Source organism: Salarias fasciatus, chromosome 5 (genome assembly GCF_902148845.1).
Source record: "Salarias fasciatus chromosome 5, fSalaFa1.1, whole genome shotgun sequence".
Lineage (NCBI taxonomy): Eukaryota > Metazoa > Chordata > Actinopteri > Blenniiformes > Blenniidae > Salarias > Salarias fasciatus.
In genome coordinates, this window is record NC_043749.1 from 19,333,251 (window position 1) to 19,352,703 (window position 19,453).

The 19,453-nt window shown below is 42.2% G+C and overlaps 2 protein-coding genes across 4 annotated transcripts; one reads left to right on the forward strand and one right to left on the reverse strand.

Moving 5' to 3' along the window:
• Positions 1-1,254: 1,254 nt before the first annotated feature.
• ncoa5 (nuclear receptor coactivator 5) lies at positions 1,255-10,286 on the reverse strand. Of its 3 annotated transcripts, none has more exons than XM_030091176.1 (12): positions 10,182-10,286; positions 8,707-8,762; positions 7,376-7,646; positions 7,146-7,253; positions 5,810-5,873; positions 3,961-4,176; positions 3,759-3,877; positions 3,379-3,508; positions 3,026-3,225; positions 2,741-2,945; positions 2,561-2,652; positions 1,255-2,409 (listed from the first exon to the last, which is right to left on the reverse strand). In XM_030091176.1, exons 3-12 carry the CDS (start codon positions 7,542-7,544, stop codon positions 1,814-1,816), a joined length of 1,899 nt encoding a protein of 632 aa, XP_029947036.1. In that variant the 5' UTR covers positions 7,545-7,646; positions 8,707-8,762; positions 10,182-10,286; the 3' UTR covers positions 1,255-1,813. The 3 variants fall into 3 exon arrangements, with proteins under 3 accessions (XP_029947036.1, XP_029947035.1, XP_029947037.1); XM_030091175.1 differs by having other exon boundaries at positions 1,256-2,409; positions 3,026-3,228; XM_030091177.1 differs by lacking the exons at positions 7,146-7,253; positions 7,376-7,646 and having other exon boundaries at positions 1,258-2,409; positions 3,026-3,228; positions 10,182-10,274.
• Positions 10,287-14,397: 4,111 nt separating this feature from the next.
• Positions 14,398-18,992, forward strand: LOC115388203 (F-actin-capping protein subunit alpha-1-like). Its single transcript, XM_030091179.1, has 10 exons — positions 14,398-14,451; positions 15,343-15,406; positions 15,502-15,553; positions 15,643-15,706; positions 15,826-16,032; positions 16,116-16,195; positions 16,279-16,357; positions 16,450-16,521; positions 16,668-16,730; positions 17,077-18,992. Exons 1-10 carry the CDS (start codon positions 14,413-14,415, stop codon positions 17,215-17,217), a joined length of 861 nt encoding a protein of 286 aa, XP_029947039.1. The 5' UTR covers positions 14,398-14,412; the 3' UTR covers positions 17,218-18,992.
• Positions 18,993-19,453: the final 461 nt, after the last annotated feature.

Below are 19,453 nucleotides of genomic sequence, written 5' to 3' on the forward strand. Positions count from 1 at the left end.
TTTTTCTTTTTAAGTAGTATGATCTATTTTCTTTTCTCTTTCCTTAGGACTGGCCAATCAATGTATCTGAGATATTAACATTATAGTACCAGAATCTATTTTTTATGGTAGATCTGTCAACAAGGTCTTCTTCTCATTGTGTCAAAAAAAAAAAAAAAAGATCTGCAGATGAAATGATTACCAAAGTATATTTCAGTTAGTGTGAATTGAGTGTGAAAGTGTGTGTTCCAGTGAATTATTTAAAGACCTTCTCACTCCAACTTCATAGCAGTCATCGGTTAAATAAAATAAGAGTTCGCTATTGGATGTGCCAAAGTATTTGAAGAGATGTCTGCAAGTTTAATTTAAGTTTCTTCTTGAAGCAAAACAAACTTTGAGTCTATTGTGTGTATTAATTATTTGGCATGTGATGTGCCATTCAATCCTCCTGGAACTGGACGAGTGGCACATTGTGAATTAGCACACAGACTGGAAACATGCAGTCTTACTTTTTATGCAGTTTGTATAATCTGGGAGAAAATGTAGGCGTAAAGGGCTATTTTAACGGGCTCCTTGCTGATTTTAGTTCTTTTAACATGTGAAAGTGCAAGGGACAGTCCAGGTAATTACCCATTAAAGGAACAGTCAATTACTTTTTTTTTTTAATTGAAAATGCTGAGTTAAAAATCCTGATAGAAAATTCAGAAGAGCTCAAATGAAGGTGAATGTTGCAGCAGTGACTCACTTCTGCCACCCCAGGGCGAAAACGTGGCATGATCTAAATTTTTAATGTGCACCTTTGAAAACAGCGTTTCCATATTTTAAATTCTAGCTAAAGTTGTTTTACAGAATGTTTCCAGCCTCTGTGCTAATCGAATGTGTTGCAGCTTCACATTAACCCAACATCAACAGTATTCTTCTCATTCAACTCCTGTGTAATGCATATTTCCTTTAATATTGGATAACCTTTGGGGGAAAAAAAAAAAAAAAAGAATTTGGTGACCAAAGGACACACGTGACTGTGCGGGCTTGTTTTTAATTCACTGGACTTGTGGGAGATATTTTGTACGGATGACTGAAAACCTGACTGGATGTAGATGATAAAATACAGCATACACACAAAGACACACCTGACTCGGAAACGTTCTCACTCTGAACCGTTCATGACTTTTCCTTGATACTGTACCTAGTCTTCTGGTAAAGCCGTAGTGTGTTCCTTTCAGTTCTGTGGGGGTGTATGTGTGTGTACATGTGCACTTGTAACTGCTGGGGGCTCGGGGGTGGTTATGGGCGCGGGTGGGAGGGGGGCTACGTGTAAATAAATTCAAATAACAGTTAGTGTGGAGGTGTTTATTTTTTGTGTCAGTGTAAGTTAAATATTCCAAAACTGAAAAAAAGACATGTATTATTCTCTATTGTGATTCATGGTACATTAAAAAGAGGAAAAAAGTAGTTTTATCTTACATTTCAAATGCTTATCTCGATGGCTTCTGGCGATACCCGTTCCATTTTATAGATTTGTCAGCACAAAATGCAATAAACCAATACCATTTTATTACAGCAATCGTGTCTGGAGTTTTTAATGTTTCATTTTCACAATGGAAACTATTTTACAAAATTTCAACAAAAAAAAAAAAAAAAAAAGATATAAAAAGAGAACAGATGGTTGGAGAACGAGTTCAACGACTGAAATTTAATCTGCAGTTCAACTGAAAACAATTTAAAACATCGAGGAGATGAAACTTATTAAAAGGTTTTACAAAACGTCTCTACAGTCTACCGATGCGACGCTGGTGAATGCTGCTGGCGGGCAGCGGGCAGTCCTGAGTGGCTGTCAGTAGTGTCGGGGGTACATGGCCATGGGGGGGGCCGCCGGCCTCGGGGGCGGCGGCTGCTGCTGTTGCTGTGGCTGCTGCTGTGCCTGCTGCTGCGGCGGCGCGGCGGCGTTCACCAGGTGGTTGAGGGACGGTCCGCTCTGAATGAGTGTGTCCAGAGCTTTCTGCACGCTGGGGTTGTCGAAGTTGATGCCGGAGGACGGCGGCGCGGCCCGCTGCACGGCCGGCTGGGCCGGCAGGCGGCCCGGCGGCGAGCCGTAACCCTGAGCCGCGGCCGCGGGGGGGCCGGTCATGGCCGGGCGGGCCGGGTTCGGGGCGGTCGCCGCACCCAGGGCGCTGTAGGAGAGAGGCGGCGTGGCGGCGGGTGCCGCTCCTCCGGCGCCCGCCAGCGAGCCGGCGCCGTTGTTGAACAAACTGAGGATTTTGGCCTGCAGCTCCTGCTGATGGCTGGGGTTCACCGAGGCGCTGGAACCGGCGGCCAGGCCCAGGTGACTGGACTGCGACACCGTGTGAGAGGACAAGGACGTGGGGAGTCCTGCTGCTGAGGGCGCCACGTCGTGACGGATGGCGGCGGGCGCTCCCACGTGAACCGGCGCTGCGAGGAGAACAGTTCAGTCAACAGGAAGTTTGGTTTGACTGAAGACAAAGTGAAATGGACCCGAACATTTCTTCATATTCAACTGCGGAAAATTCATTGCAAGCAGCTTTGACAGACGGAAACGGTTGAGGCTTCAGGGCGGAGTTACCTGAGAGGGAATCCCCCGCGCTTCGAGCCAGTCGAGCTCGTTTGTCCTTCAGGTACGCGATGAGACCGTCGAGCTCCTCTGGAGTCAGGAATCTGGGAGTTGGACCGCGCAGGCATTATAGGAAGGCATTTACAAAACACCATCACGTCCAGGGACGGCGCGCCATTTCCCAAAACGCACCTGTTTTCAGACAGCAGCGTGACGGCGGTGAGCACCGACACCGGGTGGCTCTCTCTGTCGGGCTCCCTCAGCAACACGTCGTCGGCCATCTTGGCCGCTTTCCTGGCGATTTCCTCCCGCTCTTTCTCGCGGTTTTCCACTTTGTAGGCGTCGTAGTTGTGCGCCACCAGCATCATGGCGTCCTGCATCGGCATGTTTCGATGCTCTGCAGGCGACGGACAGGCGTCAGCGGAGGGCGGGTCAGGGGAAAGCGGCTCGTTCGGAATGCCGCCGCTGCTCCCTTACCTTGAGGCGTGCCGAACAGGATGTTGACGGTGCAGGACCGGTGCACCTGGTGCTGCTGGGTGATGATGATGGCGAAGGGCGTGCGAGCTCGGCCCACGTCCTCCAGCGCCTGGGTCAGAGACACCTCCGTGTTGAGGAAGATCAGATCCACCACCATTCCCAAATCGCGGACCTTCCGCCCGACCGTCTCGGCATACTCCCTACAGTAGATTTTGAAGCACACACACACACACACAGACACACACACACACAAAAGCCATATGAAATGACAGTGTACTGCGTGCAGGTGGGCATTGACCGAACTGCTGGAGGTCCCGCGAGAGCGTTCCGTGGAGAGAAGAAAGCGGACTTACTTTTGTGCCTTGTTGACGACGATCACGGAGCAGTCGACGGGACGGTCGGTGTCGTGGCGTCGCTGGAGTTCCTCGTAATACTGACGATAAAGCTCATTACGGCGACGCTCTTCGGGGCGAGCGCGATCGCCTGCAGTGGAGGAGGGAAGCGGTTTTAAATGGAGTCGGCGACAAAGATTCTCAACATCAACATCATCCTAATTCAAGATTTACTGAACTTTAGTCTGCAGTAAATGTTCAAAACCTGTGATTCAGCTCATGTGTTCACATTATCTTTCACCATCATAAATACGTCATGTAGTTTTTACTGAAGGTCGTTGGGACTAAGAATGAAGGCGGAGTGAAGCAGAGCAGCATGGACCCCCCTCGGGTTCACCCACCGTCTGGCTCCCGGCGTCCGTTCCAAGGGTCTCCGTAAGGATCTCTGAAGGACTCGTCCTTCCTGCGGTAGTGGTCGTCCGCGCCGCTGCTGCTGCGGTAGTACCGGTCGTATTCCCCTCTGCAGGATGGAAGCACAGCGGGTTTCAGACAGAAACCTAACCGCATTCAGCTCCGTGAACCGACGGACCGGGTGCATCCCACCTGTAGGCGGGCTCTCGGGGGTCTTTATCTCTGCCCTCGCTGCTGCGGTAGCGGTAGTCGTGGTCGCGGGAGTGGCCGCCGGGCCGCGGCTCCCTGAGCGAGTCCCTCCCATCACGGCTGTCACGGGGTTCGCGTCCGTCACGACCGTCGCGTCCGTAGACCGGGGAGCGGGACCGCGGCCGAGGGTCTTTGTCCCCGTAGCCGCTGTACGGGGGCCTGGGAGGAAGACAGCGAGTCAGTGGAAGAACGCCGAGCGGTTCAGGCTGATATGAAAGATCACAGGAGGCGACGACTCGTCCGTCCTCAGCTGGTGAGGAAGCACCTACAGTTGGTCTGAGAAATTTGGAAACAGCACCGATGTTTTTATTCAAGGTAGGGAACAGGTGCTTGTAGAACCAAAGGGAAGAAATCAGGAGCAGCTTTCACCAAGGTGAGCTACGAGATTCAAACCAGGAGGCGATTCCGAAAAGTCGCAGCAGCGATCTTTACGCGACGTCCAGCGATCGACCAGCGCGCCTTTTCTCAACCAACCGTTCGAAGTTCTGCGTGCACGAGTCCCTCGGAACAGACAAAATACCACAACCGGTTTTCCCCGAATGTTTTGATTTGGCACATTTTGCTCAGTGAACCCATAATTTGTTTTTCCATGTTTGAGACAATTAGCACAACGTGAGGAAAGTGGCTGAAAAATGAAGCTAAATGACAAAAGTGTACCAAAAAAAATGAATCAAGAAAGTGCCTGCACACACTGAAACGGCTGGATTTTGTGAACACGTCGTCCAACGCTCACTTTTTAAAATGCAGTCAAGCGTTTTGGTTTTTTTGTTGCTGCCCTCATCAACACCTCAAAATAAACAACACTGCACCGTTGGATCAGTTGAAAGCATTTGCACCTCTGCCTCTGTTGAATATGTTGTTTTGTAGAATTTATTGAATGTTCAACACCGTCGCCCTGTGAGTTGGTCAAAGCATCCTGCAGCATTAAAATCTCCTTTGGATACTGGCAGAGATTTAAGAATAAAGAGAAAAAAGGTACTCTGTGGAGTTTTTAGGCAATGCGCCGGTCATGTTGTGCGTGAACTGCGACGGCTAAACCGAAGTCCATTGTTTTATACATTTCCTTCATCTCCTGAAATCCTCTTTTTTGAACCAAAGATGATGAAAAAACTAATTTCACCCCAGCATGACAGCAGGCTGGATTATAATACTTTAAAGGGCACGATCAGCCTCAGCAATAGAGCATGTGACGCGAGTGTAACAGTACAGACACTGCAACCGTAAAATAACCTTTAGTCTCGTGTATTAACACAAGACATTAAAAAGTAAATATTTTACCAGATTAAGTAGCAAAAACCTCCACAGGGTATCTTTAAGTACAATCTTCTTTGTTGCTTGCCAACATCAAAATCCGGTTTGATGCGAGCAGCGTGTTTGATTTTATACAACTGAAAGTGAATGTAGTGTGGAAATATTAGGCAGGATTACAGTTACCTCTGCAGGACAGATGCTGGTTCGAACCACAACAACAAACGTGGAACAAAAGTTGAATAAAATCAAAAGAAGCAGTGTACAGCTGAAAAGCCAGAAGGTCAAGAATGTTTGAGACAAAGACACTTGAACTACACCCGAGTCCCTTTTCTTTATTTCAAACAGGTCAGAAACTTTGCGTTCGGGTAAAAGACTCGACTCGTCCACCAACGGTCGCAAGCCATCTAACGGTGCGGCAGCTTCCATCGAACCGACGTCGACACTGGTGGTGCAAAAACGTTTAAACACGCTGGGTCGATCTGTTTTTACCGACACAGCAGAGGCGATGGAAGCTCTTCACACCCGCTTGGCGTTACTTTACCTGCGTGGAGGGCTCTGCTGGGATTGAGGTTTAGGTTGCCGTCGCTCCACTGCCATATTTACATCTGAAAGTAAATCAATCCAAATGTTGAACATAACAGCAACATGTAGCTCAGGCAATGTTCTTCACGCAAAGAAACGGAGTGATCTCAGGGTCCCAATGAAGCCGAATGCCCGGATCCAAATTTTGAAAAAGTCGAAAAGTGGACAAAAAATAAACAAAAAAGCGGCAAATTGGGTGACGGAAATGGTCAAATTCAAAATCCAAAATGGAGACACTCCCAAGCAACAAGCGCACAGGTTTAAATGACACGTCGTCATCAAGAAAATTCCTCACGCTGCAAATAAAACAAGAGATTTCAGGACTCAGGGTTTTCCATAATTTAGCAGTACTTGTTTATTTGCACTTGTTTGAGTTGCAGCTTAAAATCAAGCTTCTATTGCCACAAGGCTCAGACTGCTCAAAGCCTTACAGATACAAGAAGCAGCATCTCACTGTTCAAGTAGTACTTCATTTAACTTCAGAAATAAGGTGCATTTTCTAACATTAACACATTAGATTAGAGCTGGGCGATAAAACTAACGGGACAGTGAAGGAACTCCAGGTGAGAACAATACAGCTTGGGTCTGCAGTATCACCTGATGTTGGTTTTCTTTACGGACAACTGCAGCTGCCAGAGGTAGCAGGGAAAGATGGTGACTGTGTTTTTGGTCATTATTTCAATGCTCAAGTCTTTGTCTTCTGGTCTGCTGCAGCCACATATGTCATACTGTATCGAAATTGAAATGAAATATAGAACACTATTAATGAGGGGTGGCCACTTTGAAAATAAAGTGACCAGATTTACTTTCTGTAAATCATTTAAGCTGCAAAAGTTGTACTTGTTGTGTATTTTAAGAAAAACAAGACCAAAATGGTCACATTAACAGAACCTCCCATAGTTCATTAATATGATTAAATATGGGGAGAAAAAAATATTTGCAGGGAAAAAGTCAATAACAAGCCTGAGAAAAATAACTCAGTTAGCTGTAGCTAAACTACTGTGGCTTTACAGATTCACAAGTCAATAAGTCCTGACTGCAGCATCATATTAAAATGTCATTTTAACTACAGATGAGTCAAAAGTTAGATATATAGACTTATTTTTGCCATATCGCCCAGCACTAATGGTAGAGTGCCACTTGTATTTCTAATTTTTCTTTGTTTTTACTCACCAAATTATTCCGGACATGTTATAAACAATCATTTCATCTTAAATTTAGCCTTTCATAGCTTTGACTTTGTTGCTCACTCAACATCATGCCATACAGTCACACCCTCTGAAGATAAAGCTTACCTATTTTATAACCTTTATAAATTCGGCCCTTTTGGGCCGCCTTTGCAGCTTCGGCTTCCTCAATACGTTCAAATTGTACAAATCCAAACCCACGAAACAGGGACACGCCTGGAAAAGGAATATTTAAGTGGCACACATGTAGGACGAGTTCAATAGAGAATGCTGGGTACAATCTGCCTCATTCACGTTGTCATGAACGGAGACTTGTAGCTTATGTTGTGTTTACTGACCGAGAACCTTCCCGTACGGGGTGAACATGTCTTCCAAATCCTTGGACTGCATGTCGGATGTTGGCAAATTTCCAACGAAAATCCTTCTCTCCAAATCTCGGGGATCATTGCTGCTGCAGGTGCGGGAGAAACGGCCCGGCGATGAGCTGCGGCTTCTTCTGCGAGACATGACTCGATCCCACCGGTATAGCCTTTTCTTTCTTCGTACGTCTCAAACGCTCGAACGAGTTCGGTTTGTTTGCTATTAAGCTTCTTTAAATTCGCCAATATCCTGAAACATGGCAGTGGATTGAAAGAAGAGGTTAAATTCCATGAAAAGACAAAAAACTTTCAGAGGAGCCTGAGTTGCAGACCAAAATCACAGAAAATTTCCAATCAATTGAAATGTTGCTGAAATGTAATTCTTAAATGCGAATCCTCCTAAATTAAAAGTTAACACTTCGATCAAAAACACAGGTGACGTTGGCTTTTTCCGGCAGAGGTCCCAAAATATGCACAAAATTCAATTTTGTGTTATTTTCCGTTTGAAGTGTGCATTCACCAGCTCCAGTAGTTTCAGCCTATTGGAAAACCAACGGGGACGACCGGGCCACTAATGAATCAGCCATTTCTTTGTTCAAGTTAAAAAGTCATTCAAAGGTGGCATTTTATAAGTGAGCCATAACTTCCGCCATGGCCATTAGGGACACTTTAGTTTACTTCATTTAAAATTGATAAACAAATATTGAGAAATAGCAGATTCCATTAAAATACGAGATCGATGAAGGCAATTCCACCATGATGTAGGACGCTGGAGCGCTGTAAAGTGAAAACTGAAATATGTGTTTCAATCGTTGGATTCTTCTTTCGAAAGGCAAATGTGTATTCAGGCAGATGACAAAAACAGTCTTCACGTCGTCTTCAGTTGATGACAGAAAATGGAGCAGACGGCACAGGTTTCAGCATCAGGAGAACAGCGAGACAGGATCCAGTGGCGATCGCAAAATGAGCTCACGGATATAAAATGGCAGAATCGCAGATTCAAAAATTCACAGACGCAAATTTCAAAACAACGCGCTCTAAAAATAGCCGTGCAGGTTTGTGTGGTCCTCTTCTCTTGAAATTGTAATGCCATCTTGAGGGAAATCGCAAAATAAAATTGAAACGGATCGCAAGCGGCGGGGAAAACGTCCTTTGGCTCAAACGGGGCAATGCTTAAGAAAGTCCTCTGGAGATGTCAAGCAGAGAAAATCTCTGCACAATTTCAGGTCAGACACAAACAGCTGAAGATGATATTAAGAAAGTACACTAGCATTCAATTTATAAGTTTCAGAGCACAGCCGTTTGCTTACCTGGACTTGGATGCAGAACCAGAATTCAGGGACTGGAGACGTGCTGGTGTAGCTGCCTGAGAAGCAGAGGTCAGAATTGTAATCCACTTGATACAGTTTAGCAAATAAATTACTCTGAATGCTCCCTAAATAGCTAAGATCACACTCTAACAAAAAACTTTTCTTTTTTTTGGAAATTGTATTTCAAGTACTACTTCAACTTTTTAGCAGTACTTTTAAAACTTGTAAACAGAGTGAAAAGCTCAAACTTCTGTGAAATTCTGTGTTCCCATCACCCAGTTTGACAATGCAAGTTACACAGTCAAGATGTCAACAAACTGAATCACATTCTACACAATTTCCCCTTTACAGTCCTTTAATTTTTTCAGATTTGCTTAACTGGTGTGGACACCAAGTGATTGTGATGGGCAAAAGTCAGATGGCCTTGTTCTCGAAAATTATACTAAAATAACTGCATGAAAAGGTGAACAGTATGGCCTCACAAGGAGTTTTTATGAACTTCACTTTAGAACAATTGCCTCACTATGCATATGCAATTGTTAAAACTTAGTAAATCAGTAAAGTTTAGACAACTTGAGGTACCAACTACTCTTGGGTGTTTGACATGATACCATTTTCTGAGCCAGGATTTGGAGGATTTGGTGCATTCACATGATTCAATCACATTAAGGAAACAAAACAAACATCACACACAGGGCCACAAAATATGTCGGAAATGTATCATTCTGACTGTCAACATGACCAACACACGCATCACACCAAACCTCACAAACACAAGTTATGTTTCTGTGCATACATGCCTCAGAAATAAATAATTTAGTACGATACTCAAGATAATAGTCACAGCGATCTGTTGAATTTAGAGCAACACCGACTGAAATCTGACACTACTTTCGATACAGAAAATATAAATGCAAAGACGTGCATTACTACTGTTGACAAAACAACCGACTCAAATCAGAATGCATTTTTTTAACCTTACAGTCAATTACATAGACCCCATTAACTTCAAACAATGTACAATCTCGGTAGCTTGCAATAATTTACAATCCCTTGCGATGTGGACAACTAGAGGCTGTTTGAGGTAAAAAAACAAATAAGATTTTATCTGGATTTGTACGTGTTTCACTTGCAACAACTGAGGTGAGTTTCACACGGGTTCGCCGACAGCTAACAAGGTCTTTTTGTCAATATTCGAGTTGCAAATGCATTCCAACACCTACATAACAGTGACCGCAATGTTAGTTATCTTTGAATGAAAATAAACTGGGTAAAACCACACTTTGATGGTGGAAATTGTCGACTTATCGATGTTACAGTGTCATTACGTTAACTTAAAGTTAGCCTAGCCAGCAGCAGGGCCGTCAAAAGCCACCGACTGGCTTCGCTGCAACATTACACAAACTGCTTCGCTAAATACCAACAGAGACGGTGAGTCTTGGCGTTTTACGATGACGAGGCGACGTTTTCTTTACCTTCGACGGATATTTTTCACGGTTTTCGGTTTTCACCAGACGCTCGCGGAAAGGCGGTAGCTTCAGAACGAGCTACGAGCTCTTCTTCGTCCGCACAGATTCATTCATTGAGAAGTTGGCTCATGACGCAACCATCGCCACTTGCTGGCAGGAGTGTGAACGGCATTTCTTCTTTGTAAGGTGAAGCTCCGCGTGTGACACACCGCAGCGCCCTCGTCTGCCCCGAAGGGTAAACTGCAGCTTAAATCCATTTCAAGAACTGAGATCTGATAAAAGAGCAACAGAAAGTTGGAGACAGAATGGTTATACTAAAAAAAAAAAAAAAAAAAAAGCACAAGAACGTATATCGAAACGTGCACTGAAATAATGTTTGACGTGTTCCATCAAACAAATGTGGAAAACAATAGCAAGACCGTTAAAAATTTAATTTGAGATTTTTAGAAAAGAATGGAAATGAAACACTTTGTTAATGTCAGAGAAGAAATTATTTCAGTCTCACATTAAAATCATATAAGAGTATCAAGTGTGAGAGTTTCAATTCCAGTTTGAGATGAATGGATCAATGAAAGGATTGCATAGATAATTTGTTATTCATTTAACAAAAATAATTTCATGTATAAATGCAAACAAAAATACTGTACACTTTAAATGACCAAAAAAAGTGATCATTAAGAGTGACTGAAGCCTGCAGGGTTTATTGTTTGAGTCAGGGGTATAAATAGTAGCATTCAGCAATATTGGTCATGCTCAATATCCTAAAAATGTATTTAACAAAACCTAAACATTTTTGATAAATCTTTGAATGAATTCATTTTTTTTTCAAAATTTCTATTATAAAAATTATTCCTCACATTGCAATGAAAATCACACATAAAGACAATTACAAATAAAAGCACGAAAATGGAAAGCAAACTTGCCAGCAAACCACATTGTTACCTTTACTATCTATAGAGAAAGGGTTTACCATTACTTTGTTATTGCGACATGAACAATTTAAATGTTTTTGTTTGAATCAGGCACTTGCAGCACTTTGTCATTTCTCTTCATGCTATATAGAATAGGGTTTCTGTAATAAAATGAAAATGTTTCAGATTGGTAAATGGCTGGTGGGATTAGAGGAGGTTAGAAGAGTGAGCTTGGAGTCTCAGGTCAGATATCCATGCTGACAGGTGCCCCAGGGACCATGATCGAGGCTCTTGACCTGAAACGCTGCACTGCAGCAGCTCACTGCTCCCAGCATGTGTCGTTCTTTCTCCCTGTTTAAAATATATCTAACCAGGTTACAATATTTATAGAAAGTTTAGAACAACTGATCAAGTGGAATCCAAAACTCCCAGCATGGAAGTTTTATACACTCCTACCTTCACCCTCAGCAGTTTTTTTCCCCCTGTGGGGTTACAGTTGCACATTATTTCAATATTTAATTAACCACCTCTTTTGCTTTTGTGATGAATTCAACTTCACAGCAATTCCCCTCAAATAAAATAAATTACCGTAAGTTTCTCCAAAAGAGACACACATAGGCTACTGTTTTATTTAATACAAAGAAATCATACGAAAATTTCCATTGGGAGCAGCTTGAAAAATGTATGAACTAGTAACGTGTTGCCTTCTTTTCAGCAGAGAATGAAATCAGAGCGCTCTGTCAGACTTCTTTCAAATGTATATATAATGTATACCTTGAGTGGATTTCTATGTCGGACATTCAGTGTCTGAAAATTGTTAACAGCCTTTCACATATATTCATTATTTAACATTGACAGTTTTTTCTTTTCTTTTCAGACATTCTTGTGCTTTTTTTTCGGGGGGGGGGGGGGGGGGGGGGGTGTTTACACCACAGGCTACTTTTATTTTTACTCATTACATATGCATTTTGTCTACAGTGAATAGGTGTGAAACTGTAAATCAGAACACTTGGCTAATTGCAGTCAAGATGACATCCATACAAAGTTGGGCCTGGGGGAGAGCGCTCCTCGTCCTTGGGGGTCGCTGGTGGCTCTGGGTGGGATGTCCGGCCTCTGGCTGGTGGTGCTGTGGGCTCAGACTGCCCCCAGGAGGGGTCTGGTCCCTGGTTGTGTTGGGGGCCCGCTCCTCTTGGTCGCCCCATCTTTGACAGGGAATGTGGGGTCCTGCTGATTTTCTGGGCTGTTTGGGCTTGAGGTTAAGGCTGTCCTGTGGGGGAGTGGCGCCGTGCTGTTGTGACTGGCGCTGGCCAGCCCTGGTAGGGTCGTGTTCCCCTGGAAAAAGGAAGTTTTTCCTTTCCACAATCCCTTATGCTTGGAACTGTTTGCTACATATCTATAAAAGTGTCTAGATATGATCGTGTTGTACTCGGCACAATATAAATAAAGCTGAATTGATTTGAAAAGTGAGTCATGTTATACATATTACAACGCCATAATTTAAATTAAGGTGCATAATGTGGAATAATGATCATATTTACATAAAATGCTTAATAATTAAATGAAATTAACTTTGTTGTGTTTCATAAGAAGAACAAGTTACTTCAAAAACGAAACATTTTGGCCAACTCCTCAGTCAGGAACGTTTTAAATGGCATCATCATCAGAAAGAAAGAACCTATTGGTGCAAAATGCATCACGTGACGAGAGCCGTAGAGACCTGATCATTTAAAGCAGCTTTTAAATGGAAGCACAGACATCTGACATATATCCATTCTGTTTATTATTCTTTTAAAAATGTGAAACACTATCTGCTATGCACTATCAAAGTTGGTTGATGACTTGTGTCATATTATCACACGCCAACATTTAAATAATTTAGATTAATGTAGTGTTTCCTGTTTGTGCCGTAATTTATTCTGTCAAGTGTCCATTTATGTCATTAATGAAATGTTCAGTTTTATAATAAATAATTGAACATGCATCTTAAATTTCCATAATGAGGGGATCCAAATTCTTTGACATATTTAAACACCTTTTTTAAAAGTAATGCAATAGTTACTTTGCTTGTTACTCAGTTACTGTTTTGAAGAGGAAACTTCTAACTATAACTAAGTCCTTTTTAAAAGTCACTTGCCTAACACTGGTTGTGAGTAACGACTTATCGGACACAGTTCCGGTGGATCAAGAGGACTTGAAAACACACAGCTCGACTCCAATAAAACACAAAAAGCAGCAGATCTGGATTTGTGGGCTTCACCCATTACAGCTTCAACCTGAACCTTCTTCTTCCATACCAAACATATTTTCTTTGATGTTGAGCACATCCTAAGCTGCTGTTCTGAAGCCCTGGGGGAGGAGAGATACACACGGCGCCACAACCAGGAGCCAAAGGCAGTCGCAGATACCTTCAGTACCGGAATCCAGCTGAACAGACGTCAGCCTGCGGCAAATCACATCATCCACTGTCTGAAGAGACAAGACATACTAACCGCTGACTGTTGTCATCATGGAGAACAGAGTTTGGTCCCAGACTACAGATATGAGAATGTGACTCATTGTATATCCTTATCTTGATGTGTATCAGCATCTTGGAGAATAAAAAATATCGAAACAATACTCAATATCAAAGACGAACTGTTTTGCAATGGCAGAGAAGATTTGGCAAGTAGTTTATGGGCATTTAACTATATTTTCACCTCTGCTGCTCATCCCACAAAATCAGTTTTAGTATTAGTGTGAAATTAACAGGCCTTCCAGTAGCATAAGATTAATGTCCCCAAAACATTGCAATAACACAAAAATAATAATAAAAATCCACTCAACTTCTTTTGCATTTGTTCCTTTTTTCTGGACAGTTTGCGGTAATGATTACCACCCAACCCAAGCTGATGGAAGGTGTCATTACTGCCAGGTTGGGAAGTTTTACTTTCAGTTCTGAAGTATGATACAATGATGATCGATGACTCTAACCATGTCTGTGCCTATCACTGCATAATCATGCTATTTCGATCAGAGTTGCTTTTAAACCACATGATAATGGGTATGATAATGATGTGATAATCCGTTTGTATTATTTTATTTGTTGTCTATGGTAAATAGTAAATGGTAAAGTTTACATTGTTCTGTATTGTTCTGCATGTGAGAATTGCAACCGCTGTTTTTCATTGAAGACTCTTTAATCTTTGTCGTGTGATAATGTTATTCAGAGAGAGAAAGGGAGGGACAGACAGAGAGGGAGGGAGGGAAAATAGTTTTTCTAGATTTTTGCTAGGCTCAAATACCTTGCAACATCCCCAGTCGCTTTGTTAAATCTTCATTGAGCGGAGATGGACGACATGGGGATGAGCCTTGACGACCAAGAAAAGGTATCAACTCCCAAAATAATCACTAACATCAGCGCTCTCTTCCTTCTAACCCTGGTGTCAGGCTGCTTTATGGATCTATACAATTTATCAGAAAGACGCAGCTGGGTCGTTTTGAGTGTCTGTTGTTGGCAGAGCTACGTATTGAAAACCAGTCTGTTGTTCCTCCTGTAAATACACTCTCTGAGGTGGCCAAAGTGTGAGTTTCCAACACTCATTGATTTGTAATTACACAGGCCTACAGCTGAGGTCGATGTCTGATATTCTGAGCCACTGAGTCAAGCTATTTCCTGTATTTGCAGTGGAATAATGACAGGGTCTCTACAGGCTGACGCCCACACCCAGCTCCTGGACACATCCACATCGCTTTGAAACAACTTTCGTGGGATTTTTTGCGCTGTTGGTCAGGGAGTTTTCTGTCCGTCCACACTGTTCAGGTGGCAGTTCTCCTGCACCTTGCACTTCATTGTCTGCTGCCTCTGATAAATATATGAACAGTTCTCTCAGAGTGTTACGCTTCAGCAGCAGCAGCACCTGTTTGGTGGCTTTGACACCACCTGCTTATATTTGCATACTGGCTGCTAAGAAAAGCCCTGGGGTGATATGTACTCTCTGCCATCTGAGGAAATTTCCAAAATATAGGGAACAACCTTGCAGCCAAGAAAGTGAGCATGTTGCTCAATGCTTCCTCTAGTGGCTATATTCAGGATATTTACTTTTTACTTGTCATACATGTGATCTTTCAACACTACTCCAAGAAGGGTCCTGGTGGAAGGGTTGTTGTACTTTCTCTCCGCCTCTCTCCAGGATTATATAAAATGAACCTCTCATCATCTCATTCTTTGTGGAGAACGTGTCATTGTTGTTTTATGATGATGTTTTGTCTTCTTCTAGGTTCGTCTTGCATCTGACTTTGTGATGCTTGCACCTCCAGGAGAGTTTCACCAAGTTTTTAAAGGTGAGCTTACCTTATGATTGACAGCTGTGATGCTGCCTATGAAAGCCACGTACGCAGGGGAAAAATGCTGATTTTGCCTAATTTGTTGTTTTTAGATGTGCAAATACTGCTTGACAATGATGATCTGGTGGAAGAGGGGGTTTCTCAGTGCGTTTTTCTTCTCTCCTTTTTTGATTTTTAATCCAGTCAAAGTATTGATATGATCAATGTAACTTCACTTTTCTCTGCTGATACAGGGCGGTGGCCCAGCATGACATGGATCAGTTCATCCGTGCCAAAATTGGGGGATATGATGATGAGGCAAGCTTTACCTAGAAATGATTTCATTAGTTTTTTTTTTCTTTTACATAACTTGCTGAAATATCACTATTGGTACACCAATTCACAAGTGAAAACAACTGGCCTCCTTGCCTATGTAGGTTCTGATAACAGTACATGGAGACCTGGGTAATGGCCGCTTCTTCGATCCTCGCAACGAAATCTCCTTCAAGTTTGACCACTTTACAAAAGAGGCCAGCGACCCGCAGCCCTACAAGGGTGAGACAGACCTCAGGTCCTGGAGAGATGCCTGTGATTCTGCTCTTAGTGCCTACGTTAAAGATCACTACCTCGACGGAGTCTGCACCGTAAGAGCACTCTTGCAACTTGCACTCCGTCCGCTATGTTTTACATTCATGTTGAAGTTTTCTTTCATTTCCCTGGACTTCAGGTGTATGGGGAAACAATAGATGGCCAACAGACCATTATTGCGTGCATTGAGAGTCATCAGTTTGAGTCTCAAAACTCCTGGTGAGTTGATGCAGTGTATTTTAGTCTTACTAATCAAACTTGATTTTTTTAATGGGACAGTGCAGAATCTTTTTTTTCCTTAGGAACGGTCGTTACAGGTCTGAATGGAAGTTCAGTGTCACAGGATCTAACCCTCAGCTGGTCGGCGTGTTGAAAATACAGGTACGATGATAGAATGCCGGGTGCAATGTAAACAGAACTGTGAAAACTGTCTTGCGTCATCATAATATAGTTTATCTGTTACCTTTTTTGAGGTACATTGTTATGAGGATGAAAATGTGCACCTGATCAGCCGGAAAGATATTAAGGAAGATATGCACATAACTGTAAGTTTTTCAAAATTTTTACTTTCTTTCAGATGTTTTCCGCTTTTAAAAAATATTTAGTCAGCAATATTTGAATGAATTAGGGCGCTTTTCTTCTTGAATATGTTCCTGTGATCGGATTAACACAGAGATGTCTGTTTTTCCAGGACGAGGCCCAGGGTGCAAAGTCACTGATAAAAATGATTCTGAAAACAGAGCACTTGTATCAGGTATGAATGAACTGGCCATACATAAAGAGAAAAAACAAAGTGCCGATGTTTTTAAGACTCATGAAGTCTATCTTGTAATCAAGTTGCTTGAAAGACAGAGGTGGATAAAGCTGTCCATGGAATTATTTTATCATATTCATGTTTACAGCTTGTATATATCACAATATGTATCATGTATAAAATACACATTTACATTTTCTTGTAGCTTAGATAATGTGTGTGTTTTTTGTTTGTTTTTTTCCCTTATCTGATAACTTCAAATGAAGCAGCATAGTTGATTTTGTGACTGGCAGATGAAACCATGATGTCCATCAACAAGACTGACAAAGTGATGTTGTGTACTCAGTGCGCCATCTTGGAGAACTACGAGACCTCATTGGACAGCGCATTCAAAGCCTTGCGCAGACAGTTCCCGTACACTCGCACCAAGGTCGACTGGGACAAGATCGTCGGCTCCAATCTCGGCACAGAGATGCAGAATGCTTAGAGCACAGATCCTGACGTGTTGACGAAAAGCTGATCGGGGAAAAAGGCTGATGGTCGTGCAAAATTGTGTGATGCAATATGACAGACTGTTTGACCTACCAGAGGATTGAAGTTTGCAGTGAGCATTAAGAGGGAGGGATGCATTTATTTTAAAATGACGTAGGGTGGTGTAGCTGTAAATGTATATTTTCTTTTTAACAAACAATGCCTTTAGTGACACTGAACGTTTGGCTTGTTCCTGCCATTCAAATTTTCACATCCACATTGCAGACGCAGAGATTCTGATCCCACAGTGTTTCAAACATACACACAACCTCTCAGGAAAACCTCATTTTCATGTAGTGACTAATTTACACTTTCTGTATAACATAACTAATATTCTTTGAGAGCTTCCAATACTTCTGTACCTTTATTGTTTTTCTTTAAGACAGGGACAATACTATATGCAGTTTGATGATACCTGACCAGAGGAGGACATGAAAGCTGGACCAGCTTCATCTCTCTTCTTCAAAGTTTACAATTGTACTTTGTCTTTCTCTCTGTCCGACATTGTAGGCGATAAGGTTCCTCTCTGTTTGGGCTGAGGTATTGAAGACATTGACAACATACTTTATAATTTTATATACAGGTTTCATTAACAATGAGAAAGCTTTCTTTTTTTTCGTTATTTTTTTTTCCTTACTTTAGTGTTCAAGCTGGAAATTATTCACTCAAAATGATTTATACTAGGAGCCCAGTCTATAGGTCAAGGGTCACATACAATTTGTTATCGGTGTTGGGCAAATCACATTTAAAAAATAATTACTTGTAGTTACTAGTTACTTCTCCAGAAAAGGAACTGAGTTATTACCTAATTTACAATATTTTAAAAGTAACTAATTACTAGGCAAAGTAACTATTGCATTATTTAAAAGAAATGTGTTTAAATATGTCAAAGATGTTGCATCCCTCCTTGGTTTAAGATGTATGTTCAATTATTCATTAATGGAATATATGGTTTATTAAATAAATGGACATTTGACAAAATACATTACAAACAGGAAATGCTACAGTTATCTAAATTATTCAAATGTTACTGTGTGATATGAGACAAGACACCAATCAAACTCGATTTGAAGCTGTAGATAGCATTTCTATGCTGGTAAAAATGCTGGAAAAAGTAATTAGTTAGATTTATCGTTACGAAAAATAGTGATGCTGTGAGCAGCGATGCAAATGGTGACATCCTTAGAACTTTAGTGACTGAGGAGTTGACAACAATGCATGTTAGTATGAGCAGAATACCTCTGATTCAAATCTGGCCCACCTGTGTGTTCTTGTAGGCCCTCCCTGTAGGTTTTCTTTCAGTCCAAACAAAATGCATTTGCAGCAAAGTGGGGACCCAAAACTGTCTCCAGGCATGAGTGTATGTGAGACTGCCTCTCTGAATTTGCCTGGTGATGGATTAGTGACCTGTCTTGGGGGTACCCTGCATTTTTTTGGCTCTGGTAGCAGTTTACCTACACTGGATAAAAATAGCACAGGTGATGCATGAATGGAAGACCTTATCGATCTGGGTGGACCAGGAAAATGTTAGCATACTTTCTGAAAATGTTAAAAAACACTTGTAAAGCAAACAAACACACACAAAATAAAAACACTTTAATGATCCAGAAATTTGTTTTTGAGATGCCATCTGATATTCTCCTGGCCACAATCAATCGTTTATGTAAACCTCAGCCTGTCAGTTTCCAGGCCACAAATATCTGGTGCCTTCAGTGTGCATGTTTGCATAGACTAAACCTCAACAGTAAAGATTTCAAAATTATGTCATTTTTCTTGCATTAGGTAGCAAGCGTTCACTGCAATGTTTTTCTGGCATCTGTTTAGTTCTTGGCCTCAACATAGTGTAATTTCTTCCAAAAAGAAAAAAAAAAAGTACTCCTTTCAGTGGAAAAATTGTGAATATCTTTTTTGTTTTTTTGTATTGTCAGATTGGATCCTGGTGGCTCACAAGTTTGAAACTACTAGTCTTCATAAAGTCGTGATAAAATGTTGCTGCTTGGTGAATTTACCCACACCAGTAACGCTTCTCAGCCTGACTGGTTCTCCGGCCCTTTTTTGTACCGCTTCAATGTAATTATGTAACAAGTGCAGTCCGGGGAGCGTCCATAAGTCCAAGTGAAAAGGAAAGCGTACACCTTTTTAATAAAATTAGAAATTCGGAAGAATTGATCCTCAGTCCTTAATAAGACACT

Coding starts and splice junctions, on each gene's coding strand:
- ncoa5 (XM_030091175.1), bottom strand. CDS start 7,544: ATGTCTCGCAGAAGAAGCCGCAGCTCATCGCCGGGCCGTTTCTCCCGC. Junction 4,177..5,809: donor CAGCAGAGCCCTCCACGCAG/GTAAAGTAACGC, acceptor TCTTCCTCCCAG/GCCCCCGTACAGCGGCTACG. Junction 2,653..2,740: donor ACGCTGCTGTCTGAAAACAG/GTGCGTTTTGGG, acceptor TCCAACTCCCAG/ATTCCTGACTCCAGAGGAGC.
- LOC115388203 (XM_030091179.1), top strand. CDS start 14,413: ATGGACGACATGGGGATGAGCCTTGACGACCAAGAAAAG. Junction 14,452..15,342: donor GCCTTGACGACCAAGAAAAG/GTATCAACTCCC, acceptor GTCTTCTTCTAG/GTTCGTCTTGCATCTGACTT. Junction 15,407..15,501: donor GTTTCACCAAGTTTTTAAAG/GTGAGCTTACCT, acceptor TGTTGTTTTTAG/ATGTGCAAATACTGCTTGAC.